At 42.7% G+C, this 12,716-nt stretch overlaps 1 protein-coding gene across 5 annotated transcripts in view; it reads left to right on the top strand.

Annotated features, from left to right (window-relative positions):
• Nucleotides 1-301: 301 nt before the first annotated feature.
• Nucleotides 302-12,716, top strand: part of RAI14 (retinoic acid induced 14) — an 87,949-nt gene continuing 75,534 nt past the window's right edge. For 4 of the 5 annotated variants that reach the window (XM_071580114.1, XM_071580117.1, XM_071580118.1 and 1 more), the window contains exons 1-2: nucleotides 302-403; nucleotides 10,712-10,803. In XM_071580114.1, coding sequence (XP_071436215.1) covers nucleotides 10,768-10,803 — 36 coding nt within the window. In that variant the 5' untranslated portion in view covers nucleotides 302-403; nucleotides 10,712-10,767. Of the gene's footprint in view, nucleotides 404-497; nucleotides 693-10,711; nucleotides 10,804-12,716 lie in introns of those variants that run through there. The other variant, XM_071580116.1, reaches the window with a different exon arrangement.

Here is a 12,716-nt window from a genome sequence, read left to right on the forward strand (position 1 = left end):
ATTTCACAAATACCCTTCCCAAACACACCCCCCCACACACCTCCTCAATCCCCAGCCCCGAGCCAGCAGGGTGGTCTCCTCGGAGCGCCCCCCGCCCACAACCTCTGCCCACCGTTTTCCCTTAGCAGTCCCACCCGGGGCGGGGGGAGGGGAGCCGAGCGCAATGCACCCGTGCCGAGCCCCCTGCCCGCCCCTCCGTCGCTCCCTTGCCCCGCGGGGGGCCGGAGCCCCCGCGGTCACGTGGCGGCGCGGTGATGTCCCGCCCCGCCATCCCGCCCCATCCCGCCCCCGATGTCCCGGGGCGCTCGGCGCCACCGCTCCACCCTTCGGCAGCGCCCGCATCGCACTGTGCGCGGCTCCGGGATACTCGCGCGGGCGTAGCGGGACGAGGCTGCTCCATGAGGTGAGTGCGCGGCTTGGCGGGAGGCGGCGGCGGGGAAAAGGAGGTGGAGAAGGAGAAGGAGGAGGAGGGTCCGTGCGCGCTCGGCGGCCGCGGCGGGCGCTGTGAATGGGGCTTTGTGTGCGGCGCCCACCTGCTCCCGCCGCCGCCGGCTCTCCGGGCGCTTCCCCGGCCGAGCCCGAGCGGAGAAACTCGCTGCCTGGCGCAACAGGAGCGAGTTCATCGGGCGCTGCCGCACAGCCCCGTTTGCCTGGTCTGGGGGGAGTGGAGAGCAGCTGAGGGGACGCAGCCCGTGAGTCACTGTCGTTTGGCTGTTTCTTTTTATTTGCTTCGTGGTTTTATGTTTTGCTTGGGGTCTTTCTCCTTCCCTCTCAAAGTGCCTTGCGGGGAGTGACAGCTGCCCGCGGGGCTGAGCGGTGACATCGCCGGTCTCCCACCCCCGCCGGGGGTCTCGGCGTGTTCCTCAGCCGCGGGCGGAGCCGCCCCCGGGACGCTCCCAGGCAGCCGAGTCTCGCTGAGCCCCGGCGGCGCCGCTCCCTGGGAGACCCGAGAGGGTTAAATCCACTCCGTCGAAGACCCTCAGATTCCTCGGTCCGGTCAGAGAGGTCGCTCCGGGTGTCTCGGTGCTCTCCCATGGATTTTGTGGGCGCCCAGGAAAGGGCTGCCCCCGCCCCGCGGCCGGCCCTGGCGCCTGGTACCCCGCGGGCACACGGGGAGGCTGCGCCTTCCCCTGGCACGCGGGCTTAAGAGATCCAGATTTTCTGTAGGTGTTAGAAAAAGAAAATAATTCAGTAGTCTGCTTTAGGAATCGTGTCGAGTTTAACCAGGAACCTGTGCTTTTAACTTCCCACAGGGCATGCGAAAGATTTTTCTTTTGCATAGCGTTTGGCAGCAGAAGGCTTCTGCAGTCTGCTGTTGCCACTTGTGACGTTAACTTTATCCATGTGAAAAGAATAGTTAAATCCTACCTTAACAGTGTTTCAAGATCCGTTAACAAATTATGCCATTTGTTTCTATAATGAATATGAATCTGCTTATTGCAGAACTGATAAAATGCTTCCACTCTAGTGCTGCTTTGGTAGAAACTGTAGTCTCATCTTTCCTTTTTCCCCCTTTTCCTTTACCCGTGTGTTGAATATTAGTGTGCATTATTTAAAAAAAATCAAATGCCAATAACCAAACATCATTTTAGAAAGGTCTTGTGATGTCTGGGATTCACTAGGAGTAACTGAATTTTGTAAGTTATCTGTCAATGACCTGCTTGCCTCTTGTCTTGGAGCACTCATGCAAAGCTCATGCAATGAGATTTTATTTACTAATAGAAGAATCGCATAACAGCCATATGAACCAGAGTGAAAGAGCATCTGAGTAGAATGATGCTTGATACGAGCTCAGGGTTCTCTTGAGTTGAAGACAAGCTCAGTGCCAGTAAGTCACTGTGCAGTAGCAGATACCCATCCTTCCAGTCTCTAAAAATATTTGCTCTCTGCTATTCTCCTCCTTCTTCCAAGAGTGATTCTACTACCAAAGCTAAATGCTACCTCCTCTCGTCTGCTTCCTGAAACCAAGATAGATGGATAACATCAAGTGGAGAAAAAACTAGGCAAGAGGCTGCTCACCTCATGAAGCGATGTCAACATTTCACAAGAGGGTTCACTCACTTGCCTTATCTCCTTTTTAAATTTTTTTTCCTACTGTATGCTCAGTTTTTCTTCTTCCCTTCTCTGCTGAGGACTTTATGTCTTTGTTTTTGAGGGAGAAGCTGTGACTGGAGAAACATGAAAGCCAGTTCTTGTGTAAGATGTTGGTAATTTCTAAATCCTACTGCAACAATACCCTAATCACATTCCTTTTGGGAGCTGATTGTGGGCTAGTTCTTTTTTGCACAGGGATAATACTTGACATAATTACAGAATAAAAAGACAAGGAAGACTAGAACAAATAAATTTAACACTTTGGTGCCTTGCTTAAGGCAGAGATAGTAGAGTACTGCAAATTCCGAGGTGGAAGCATAACAATCCATAACATTTTCTGGGGTTACAGATTTGAACAGCTGGCTCTCCTGCTGTGTTTATACTTCTTGGATGTCTGTGATGCCTGTTCACTTGCCAGTATGCTTTGGAGTTGTCTAGGTGCCTGTGAATGTATGTGGGTGAAAGCTCTGCATTTGAGGTGGCTTGGGCTTTGTTTTTAGAGTTGTCTGTCCTGGCTGCTCCTGATATTTTGAGAGTCCTCTAATCTTACACTTTTAGGGTACAAAGTAATTAGTGCAAATAGGTGTAATTCCAGTAATATGTTAGAAGCAGAACTTGTCATTGTCAAACCGCCAGAGGTGTATACAGGTCTGGTAAATTGTGGGAGAAACTAGAGCTCTCCACTGGCACTTGCCAAGGACTGGTGGAGTGGAAGGACACAGAAGTGAACAAAAGCATCCTTCCCTTTTGTTGAGATCCAGAACAGGATGGCCAGTAATGCCTGGAGGTGATGTTGGTAGTCAGTGTGCTGAACTTGAGACGATCACCTCTGCAAAAGAGAGCCTTGTGGTTAGTGCATTTGCCTGGGAGGTTTTAGGCCTTGACTCAAGTCCTTTCTCTGCAGGCAGAACTTGCATTTTAGATGAATGCTGTAATAACTTACATATATTTTCTAAAGCTGTCATATTCTTCTTTTGGTTTTGAGCCTGGAAGTACTCAAAATACTGTACAACAAGATGTGTCTCTTTTTTTGTCTCTTTTTTCCTCTGCATGAATCTGTAGGGGTAATGGGTAAATTGGAGAGAGAGCCAAATTTATTCAGTCATTACAACAGAAAAAAGAATTTGTATTCTGGTCTGTCTGTGGCTCTGTGACTTCAGTAGCTGATGGTGTTCCATTTCTTTTCTCATAATTGCTGAGAGGCAAGGAACTACAGTTGGTTATTGGAGATGTCTAACTTCCCAAAGGCACTTTGGAACACCCTGAAACATCTCTGTGCAGTTTTGACCCTGGAGTGCTTCCTAAGAACCTTGTTTACAACGTCTTGCCTGAGAGACCAGTATGATAACTCAAAGGGAGATCTGAAGATTCCTAAGTCCATGAAGGTTGCGAGAAGTATCTTAAACACTGCATCTTCTCCAGTATTTGTAAAGCACCTAGTGCTGCTGCTATTGTGTTCCCAGAACCAGAATGAGATAAAAATTGCTTGATTATTGCTAAGATGACAGAACAGCTGGAGTTGGAAGAGACCTCTGAAGATCATCTAGTCCAACCACCCTGCTAAAGCAGGTTGCACAGGATTGAGACCAGGCAGATTTTGCATATCTCTAGAAAAGGAGATTCCACAGCCTCTTTGGGCAGCCAGTGCTCTGTCACCCTCAAAAGTACAGAAGTGAAGAAGGTCTTCGTCATATTCATATGGCACTTCCTGTGTTTCCTAATGTGCCTGTTGCCCCTTGTCCTGTCACTGGACACCACTGAAAAGAGTCTGGCCCTATCCTCTTGGCACCCGTTCTTAAGATATTTGTAACTATTTATATGCTGTCTCTTTTCCAGGCTCTCAGTTGTCTCTTCTCCAGGCTAAACAAGCTGAGCTCCCTCAGCCTCTCCTCTGGAGAGATGCTCTAGTTCTTTAATCATCTCCAGCCCTCCTCTGGACCCTCTCCAGTAGTTCCTTGTCTTTTTTGAGCTAGGGAGTCCAAAATTGAACACAGCACTCCAGGTATGGTGTGAGCAGAGGAGGAGGATAACCTCCCTCAATGTGCTGACCACACTGTTCCTAATGCATCCAAGGATACCGTTGGACTTCCAGCCACAAGGTCACACTGCTGGCTCATTGTTAACTTGTCTGCCAGGACTCCCAGGTCCTTCTCAACTGAACAACTTTTCAGCAGGCTAACCCCTGACTTGCACTGGTCCATGAGGTTATTTTTCATGAGCTATAAGACCCTATAGTTGCCTTTGTTGTACTTAATGAGGTTCCTCTCTGCCCCACTCTCTAGCCTGGCCAGATCTCATTGACTGGCAGTATAGATACCATTCGACAGATACCATCTACCAAGATGTAGGTATTGATCTTGCTGATGTTGTGGTAGTTTAAAACATTGGTAGTCCTCCAGAATAGACAATATCTGAATTTCTGGTGCTTTTTATTCAAGTGTTTGTGTGGAAGCACATTCAGCTCTCCATTTTTAAGTAATGTTAAAAGAAAGATACTCCATTTTCATCACCTAAAATATTTTCCCTGCCCACAAACTTGATAGCTGAACAGGGGAGTTGTGTTATCAGCACAGCCTCTGAAGGTATTTCTAGATCACAGGAGTTTTCATTAGAATACTCTTCTAAGGCACTTATGGGAGTAGGCCTTGTCAAGTGTTTTAAGTGAATTGTATTGATGTTCCTGTCTTTCTCTCTCCAACCCTAACAGATGACTGCTTTGCCTTAGACTTTTTCAGAATATTAATTCATAAAGTCATGGATATGTCTTTTCATAGATTTAACACTGCAACTGTGCAGTTTGTAGTGTTTGCCAACTCTGAAGAACATCAGATTGAATGGTTGATAACAGAATATTAGGAAAGGAGTAAGTATAAGCAAGTACTAGGTGCTGTTATCCGTGTGGGTTTCTCGTTTAAGAACTGATATTTCACAATTGGTCCTCTGTGGCATTTTATTCTGTTTCTAGTTGTAGCTGGATGCTTCATTTTCAGTCTTGCCCTGTTGAACTAAGCACTGAGAGTGGAAAAGTTTTCAGGAACTGCAACATATCTTGGGTATGACCAAACTAAAGGAGATGTCTCAAAACTGAGGGGCATGCAAGAGGGGGCATGCAAGAGGCGGGGAAATTGATAGCAGAGAAAGGCAGCAGTGTGTCCGAGTTCATGCAACAAGCCTTGTTTCTTTTGCTGTGCTCTTCATTGAGCTGGGTGCATGTTGACAGACATTTCCAGCCAAAAGAACTGGAGTGAGAACAGAGCCAAATTGTATGTAATGAGTGAATGACAAATTTGCTTGAACTTCATTTGAGCTAGAATTTTGCCCCAAGTCTTGTCTAATAGGCCAAGGAAACAAATCCGGGCAATGTCAGATCTTGATTTTTCTCAAACCTTCCCTGTAATTCCCTGTATCTAAGGCCTTGTTGGTGCAAACTTTCTCCTGGCTGTCCATAACTGCATTGAGTACATTGTTAAAGAAGCTGTACATAACCCCACATCAACAGTCTTGCCTGTTGTCTGGGTTTATGCTGGCTGGATGACATGCACACATGCTGGTACTGTTTCAGCTGAATCCATGAAAATTCTGAATATCAAAGGAAGTGTAAAGGTAGAGAGTTGATGCAAGCATTCTAGAGGGAGGAGCAATACCTGTAGATTTGTTAGTGTTGCAATATCTATGGAGCTCTAACTTTTGGGCTCAAATGCTTAAATTTGTACAGTTCAGCACATCTTTGCCAGTGATTTGTGAGCAGACAGAGGGATTGTGCTGTTACCCAAGGCCCTTGCTATCTCTGATGTCTGATTCTGTTTAGAGTGGGATTAACTGTATATAAATCACTCCCACTCTTGTGTAGTGCTTGGGCTTCTCAGTGCATTTTTCAGTGTGTTTTCATTAGTAAGTAATAGTAGATTAACCAAGCCAAGAATTATTTGTCTTTATAGGTGACACTGAGTTTAAAAACTTCTGTTATATTTGACTTTTCCTATGATAGGATGGGGTACTCAAGATGGAAAAACTGAGCTGTGCTGATAAAACAGTGGGGAAATGTTCCTGTTGCTTTTGGTCGTATCATACACACTTCTCTGATTTGGCCTGAGAAATGGAAGAATATGCTCAGCTGGATGGAAATTGGAAGGTAGTTAGAGGTGAAGTGTTTGGGTGGCAGGGTTTTTTAGGGCAGAGTGGGCTTGCTGCCTTTGTGTGGGAGCAACTGAAGAGACTGGGAAATGGCTAATGCCTGCAGGCAGGAGCAAGGCTTTGGCAGTGCTAAGGAAAAGCTTGGTTTGGAGCATGTTCTTGGTATTTAATGGTAGCTCAGGGGAGCTCAGGCACATGAAGCACTTGTGAAGGTGGGTACTGAAGGTGAGCAGCAGAAGGGATACATTAGAGCTGATGCCTCTGGCTGCTCTGCAGTGCTGGCTGCTGGTAGGCTTGTGCTTCTGGGTCAGAGCAGGGCTTGTGATTTAGCAAGTGATCATTCAGAGAATAAGTGATGGTGTCATGCTTTTGGGAGGAAGATGCTTCTGGACCCCCTTATTTTCCCCTTTGAGAGCAGGGGAAAGGGATTTTAAGTGTCTAGTGTCAATAGTACCCTTCCATGTTCCAGACCCTTTTTTTAATTTCCCCTCCTCTCCGATGTGTATTGCCAGATCTTGCATAGAGTCTGTAAATATTTTCTATAATTCTCAGGTTTTTTGAGGTATTTTTGGGAGGAGAAGGAGAAATTAGTTGTGAATGTGAGTTGTGCTTTGCTGAGGAATTACTTTCTGTGAGGTGGAGGCTTCTCAAGTTGTTTTGAAAGGGATGTGAGGTTTTTGACACCTAAATTAATTGATTCAGCCCTTATCAATCAGTAAAGAGTGACTCTCATTAATGTGGTTAAGATATGGTTTACTGTAAACTTGTAGTTTTGCTTTGTGAAACTAAGGCTTTTCACTGTTGCATCACTGTATCTTTGGCTGTTCAAGGAGTTAATATAGTTTGAAAGGCCTTGCTCTGATTTTAATGGAATTTAATGAAAGGGAAAAAATGTCAGTATTGTTGTTTACTGTGGCTTGCACAAATCTCACTCTAAATCAGTTGGGAAGATTATCCTAATCTGTTTCCTATGTTTAAACCTAAAGATTGTATTGTGTATTAAAACAGAGTTGCAGTGAAATTATTGAGGCCAAAGATTACCACCACTTCAATGTCTCTTGTTTTAACTACATAGGTTTACCACCAACCTAAGGATGTTTTTTGTGGCTTGTATTCCTTAAGGCCATTTCTTAGCACTCATCTAGAGGAAGATGAGATAGAGGGCTAGATACTTAATTTTGGAGCTAACGGTTAAAAGCACATGATCGGCATTAACTGTTAGTATCCCTGGAGTTAAGCACTTATCTGCTGCTAACGTGCTGCAGCTATAAAATGACAACACTCAGTATTTATTACCACATTTGTTCTGAAAGCAGAGAGATTCCACTATTGGTAGAGAATGCTTCTTGTTAATACCTGTGATTCATTGCAGAAATACTGTTTTGAAGTGTCTTCATGATCCCTAGTGAATTTCTAGTAGTCAGTTCCTATCAAGAGTATTAATGGTGCTTCCTTTTACCTCCCCCCTCACCCCCCCCGCAAATGAACAGTTGTCATAAAGCTCTACTGAATCAGAATGCTGGCCTCTTTTTTGCATCAATTCCAATAATTACACCCTATGAGAGGTGACTTCCTCCTTTAAGCAGTGCTAAGACTGCCCTCTCCATGTATTTCTATCTCTGCAGTTGAAGAATTATAGGCATTATGATGCATAAACTGTAACCTTAATATTTCCATTTAACTGCGTCTTATGGACAAAAAACACAGATGTGACACAAAGTAAGCTTGGGAATGCTAGTTTTTTGTGCTTGTGCATGCTTTTTTAGTTAGGCTGAGGATTTGAGTTTCACATTTGGTGTATAAAATGCACTTACTCAAGAGTTGAAGTATTCTATGGGAAAATTGTCTTCTGATAGAAACACTTCTTTCTTCCTCAAAAGGGGGAGAAATAGCATATTTGGAGTGTTTACAAAACTTGTTGTTAGACTTTAGGACAGGTTCCTCAGAGAAGAGAGTCCAGCTTTGCAGCTGTTCTGTGTGTATACCTGAACAAGTTATCTCCTCACCCATAGCCTTATAGTCGAGTACTTTTCTTCCTTGGGAGCTGTAACAAATCATTCCTTGGTAGGAGCCAAATTGCTTAGGGGGTGGGAAGGGGAAAAGTAGCCTATAGCAGAAAATTCTTTGGCAATCTCTATGTGATGAACAGTTTCTTGTTTTCAATTGCCCATGCACAGGATTTCTTTATATTTTATTAACTGGTCTAATTAAACAGTTTACTGTTTTTAGTAAAATTTATTTAAGTTTTAAAATAAAAAGTCCTGTTGAGTTTTAGATTTTGTGGGATATTGTATTATATTTCACATCTTTAAAGTTACTTTAAATTTTAGGGTTTTTTTGCAAAAGTTGTAAAAACAGCGTAGGGTTTTGTCCTCCATTTTCTCTCTTTGTTTTTTTGGTGTGGTGTGTAAAGAAAGCCAGATAAGTAATGGTATTTGTTTTGTCTGGCATTTCTGGTCTTTGCAGTTCTCATCATCCTTAGTGTTACTAGAGGATGATTTAGGAGATTATTGGTTTCTTGTTGAGGTTCATGCTCCTTTGTGACAGTTGTGCAATTTAAACACATCCTCCCAAGTTTGAGTAGGTGTAGCAGAAATAAAGCATTATGCTTCTCTCAGAGCAGCCTGAAATAATTCCTTCTTTTTGATATTTCAAATTTTTAAAAATCTATTTTTTGTTACTATTTTGCAAATCCTCCATTCAGCCCAGAACTAAGAGATTGTCACTTAAGTCAGGAAGCGAAAAGATGTGGAATCTATTTTGCTTTTTTCCTTTTGCATGGCTAAGAATTAAGCAAAATGTCACAAGTCCATTCTCCCTGTGATTAAATGCAAGGACTTTGATTAAACCCCTCATTCATATACCTGGAACCAGTCAGGAATCTGACATGACTTCAAAATGACTGCTTAATTAAACTTAGAGCAATTTAATTAGATTTAATGGTATTTAACAAATTACCCCATCCACATTACCTATTGTTACCTATTGGAGGAGTGTGGCCTTTGGGAAATGTGTTTGTGTGTATATTGTATGGTATATGGGATGTCTGTATATTGTATAGTGTATGGGATTTTTTGTTTGTTTGTGGAGTTTTTTTTAAGAAATGTACTCGAGTTTTTCTTAAATGGCTACCAGATAAATACAGGGTTGAACTAAATGGCATGTTTACTTTTTAGTAATTGCTATTCCTATCTGGTACTAAGTGTTGTATTTTGTAGAAGCATTCATATATATTTTACTAAGACTATACTGTGTATGTGGATTTTTAAAACTTACAGTAGAGTGATCATAGCAGTTTGCCTCATAATAATGATACATACTTTTATTAAACAATTGAATCTCGCTTTGCTTACCAAACTACAATCTGCTGTTTCTGAAGAGTGATGTGAAACATAGTGACCCTACATGACCTATTTGAATTTATGCTCCAGTCCTCATTTCAGTTATTTATTTTTCTGACTAAACCTGTAAAACCTTGTCTACTTTTCTTCTAGGGTGGTGGGAGGAAGTTTATACAACTGAACATCCTTTACTTTAAACTGTTCCTTCAGAAAGAATTTGTATAGCAACTAAAACGTGTAGATGAAAGTGACTGACTATTTTCAGTAAGCATACTGTAAAACTAGAAATGTGAAACATTTTTACATAGGTGCACTTGCCAATCCAGATGTTGCTCCCTCATTAAGTTTTTCTGCTGTGCTCTAGGAAGAAGCACATTTCCGTGTTTCTTTAACATGCTGTTTGCTGTTATGTTTGTCCTGGATTGGCAATATGTGGTATAATTGAAGTTTTCTGTAGGAAACTTTGCCCTAGAACTGGCACCCCGTTCCTCTGTGAGAGTTTACAGCTTGTCTGTTGCATTGGATTTATATGTTTGTTCAGTTGCTGCTTTCCTTTGCATGAAAGGGAGGAAGGGGGATCATGACTGTGATAGTGCACTGTGAAGTTACAAGCAGCTATGACTCTAAGAGTATATGCACAGTTTTGGGAAAGAATCTAAAACAATTTCTCCAGCAATAACCTCTCTCTTGCTCAGATGATTCTATCTGCTATGTTGTGTTGAGCTGTCCTAGTACATGTCATGCATGGTTTAAGTACAATTTTGAATTTGGTTAGTGGTTAGACTTGTGTATACAACAGTGATGGTACTTGTGCTACCCAGTGAAGACCCATGGTGATAGGACAGTGACGTTTTAATGAATTACTTTATATGCTTATATTATGTAGAGACGTAGCTAGTATAATATGATACATGCTTGAGCTTTTGGTAAAGGTTTGTTCTATTCTTTGGTGGTCAGACTTAGGCTTGCTTTTAAGTCTGGAGAAACAGAAAGTTTCCCTTAGCTGGCTGTTAATCTTTTTTAGAGCTTGAGGGCTAACTCCTCAAAGGGTGATATAGGTATGCAAATTCAATTCAGACTTGGCTGCCAGTGAACTGAATGGTATCGAGTTGGAATCTTATTTTTCTTTCTTTTTTCTTTAGATACTGAAGAAGGACAAAAAGCTCCTCAGAGGTTTGGAAGGTTGAATGTGATCAGCATGAAGAGCTTAAAAGCAAAGTTCAGGAAGAGTGACGTAAGTATTTCTGCTCAGTTTGACTGCTGGTTTCCATGCTGGAAGTAAATTCTTCAATCCTACCTTGATAAGGTTATGCGTTAATGAATTACAGAGAAAACTTTTCCAAGCACAAAGGCAACAGCTGAGTACAGTATGGAGTAGGCTGTTTCTGTTTGTAATTCCCTTCTCTGATATGCTAACAGTGTTTCACTACCTTGGTCCCCATAACTGAATCATACACATATGTGTGGGGTCTGCAGAACTTTATTTATGTTGTGCTGATGCCCAGACAGAAACTTTGTTCCAGGTTTAGGATTAAGTCTGGTAAGGACTTTATTACCCAAGAATATTTCTGTCTCAGCATAATACTGGTCTTATCAGCGTGGTGTTTGAGCACTAAACGAAATGTCTCCTCAGTCTGGGGCAGGGTTTCTTTGTCAGCAAGAATACAGGAACCTGCTTAGCAATTAGGGCAGCTGTGGTTTTTCAGTGTTAGTGTAATAGGAGAGGTGGATACAAGGCTGGAGCAGGGAGGAAGACATGTAAATATGGAGGTTCTAAGGTGAATCTTCCAAACAGCTTTTAGAGAGATTGGGCAGCACATCATGTGTTGCCTCTTGGTGGTGGTGGTAGTAGTAGTAGTATCAGTAGTATCAGTAGTAGTAGTAGTATCAGTAGAGACCCAAGCTTCTAGTTGTGTACTAAGCATACCTCCCTTGGAGCAGTGGAACTGTTGTGTCCAGTCCTGTTCTTGTCCTGCTGTTCCTGCCACTACTCATTCCAGGGGTTTGTGCTGCTAGTAACCAGTCAGTGCAATAGGTGACTTTGTGTTTAATTAACTTTCCAGATATGGTGTGGAATTCATAATGAAACTCTATAATCTGTGAAGAACGTGTTATTTTACTCTTCATCCTAAATTTTTGTGCTGCTTCGAAAGAAGTGATGTGTTCTTTTTCATGGCCAGATTTGCAAGGGGTCCTGAAGCAGCTGTGTTAGATGAAGGTGCTGAAGATGCTTGGGTGTGAAAACAGAGCTTCTTGCTGAGTTTTGATGTTCAGGAATAAAATTACACAGAGCACTCGGTGTGCCTTGATGTGAAGATGGTCTCATTGCACATCGTTAGAGTGGTGTGTCTCTATCCAGCCTGTAATGCACATCAGTAGCAGTGAAGAAGGTAGAGTTAGTGTTGCAGTGTAGCCTGCAGATGTGCTGGTTACTGCTTAGAAAATGTTTTGAGCTACAGGATAGATAGCATTTGCAGGATACGTAGCATTTGAGTTGGCTTCCCAGCAGCAGCACTGGTGGATGCTCTATTCCTTCTGTTTACCAAGAGCTATTTTTTAGGAGACTACCTCTCTAAACAAGCTAAATATGTCAACCAATCTTTGTTTTTTAGAATATCTAGAGTATTCTACAAATATTCTGATTCTAGATACAGAGTGAAGCACTTTTAACTATTTCAGCAGTGTTTAGCCTTTGCTAGTCACCAGAATGAATCAGCCAGTGGCTGATTAAAATAATATCACAGGTCTCTGATCTCTCATCTAACTGAACATGCCATTCAGTTTAGAACTGTTAAAGAGTTTTGTGTTCAGACATTGTTGCTCTTGCTGCAACGAGTAGCAGCAATTGCTATTTTGAGTTCACCTACACCAGTAAAACTTTTAATAGGCATATGCTTGAGTAATGAGACCAGTCCGTTGTCTAATATATGATCACACTTGGAGTTTAGGTGTGCCTGTGTGTTAGGATGACTTCATTCACACTTTTATGCTAGTTGGCTGGGCTGCTTCTCTAGTGCAAAGGCTAAGTGACATGTGTGATGAAACTAAATCTTGCTGTAGCTAGTCCAGCCACTGTTATAAATCTCACCAGTTCACTTATTCCTTACTTATCTATCTTTGGTAATGTGTATACACCTCTCCCCAAAA

Source organism: Pithys albifrons, chromosome Z (assembly GCF_047495875.1).
Source record: "Pithys albifrons albifrons isolate INPA30051 chromosome Z, PitAlb_v1, whole genome shotgun sequence".
Taxonomy (NCBI): domain Eukaryota; kingdom Metazoa; phylum Chordata; class Aves; order Passeriformes; family Thamnophilidae; genus Pithys; species Pithys albifrons.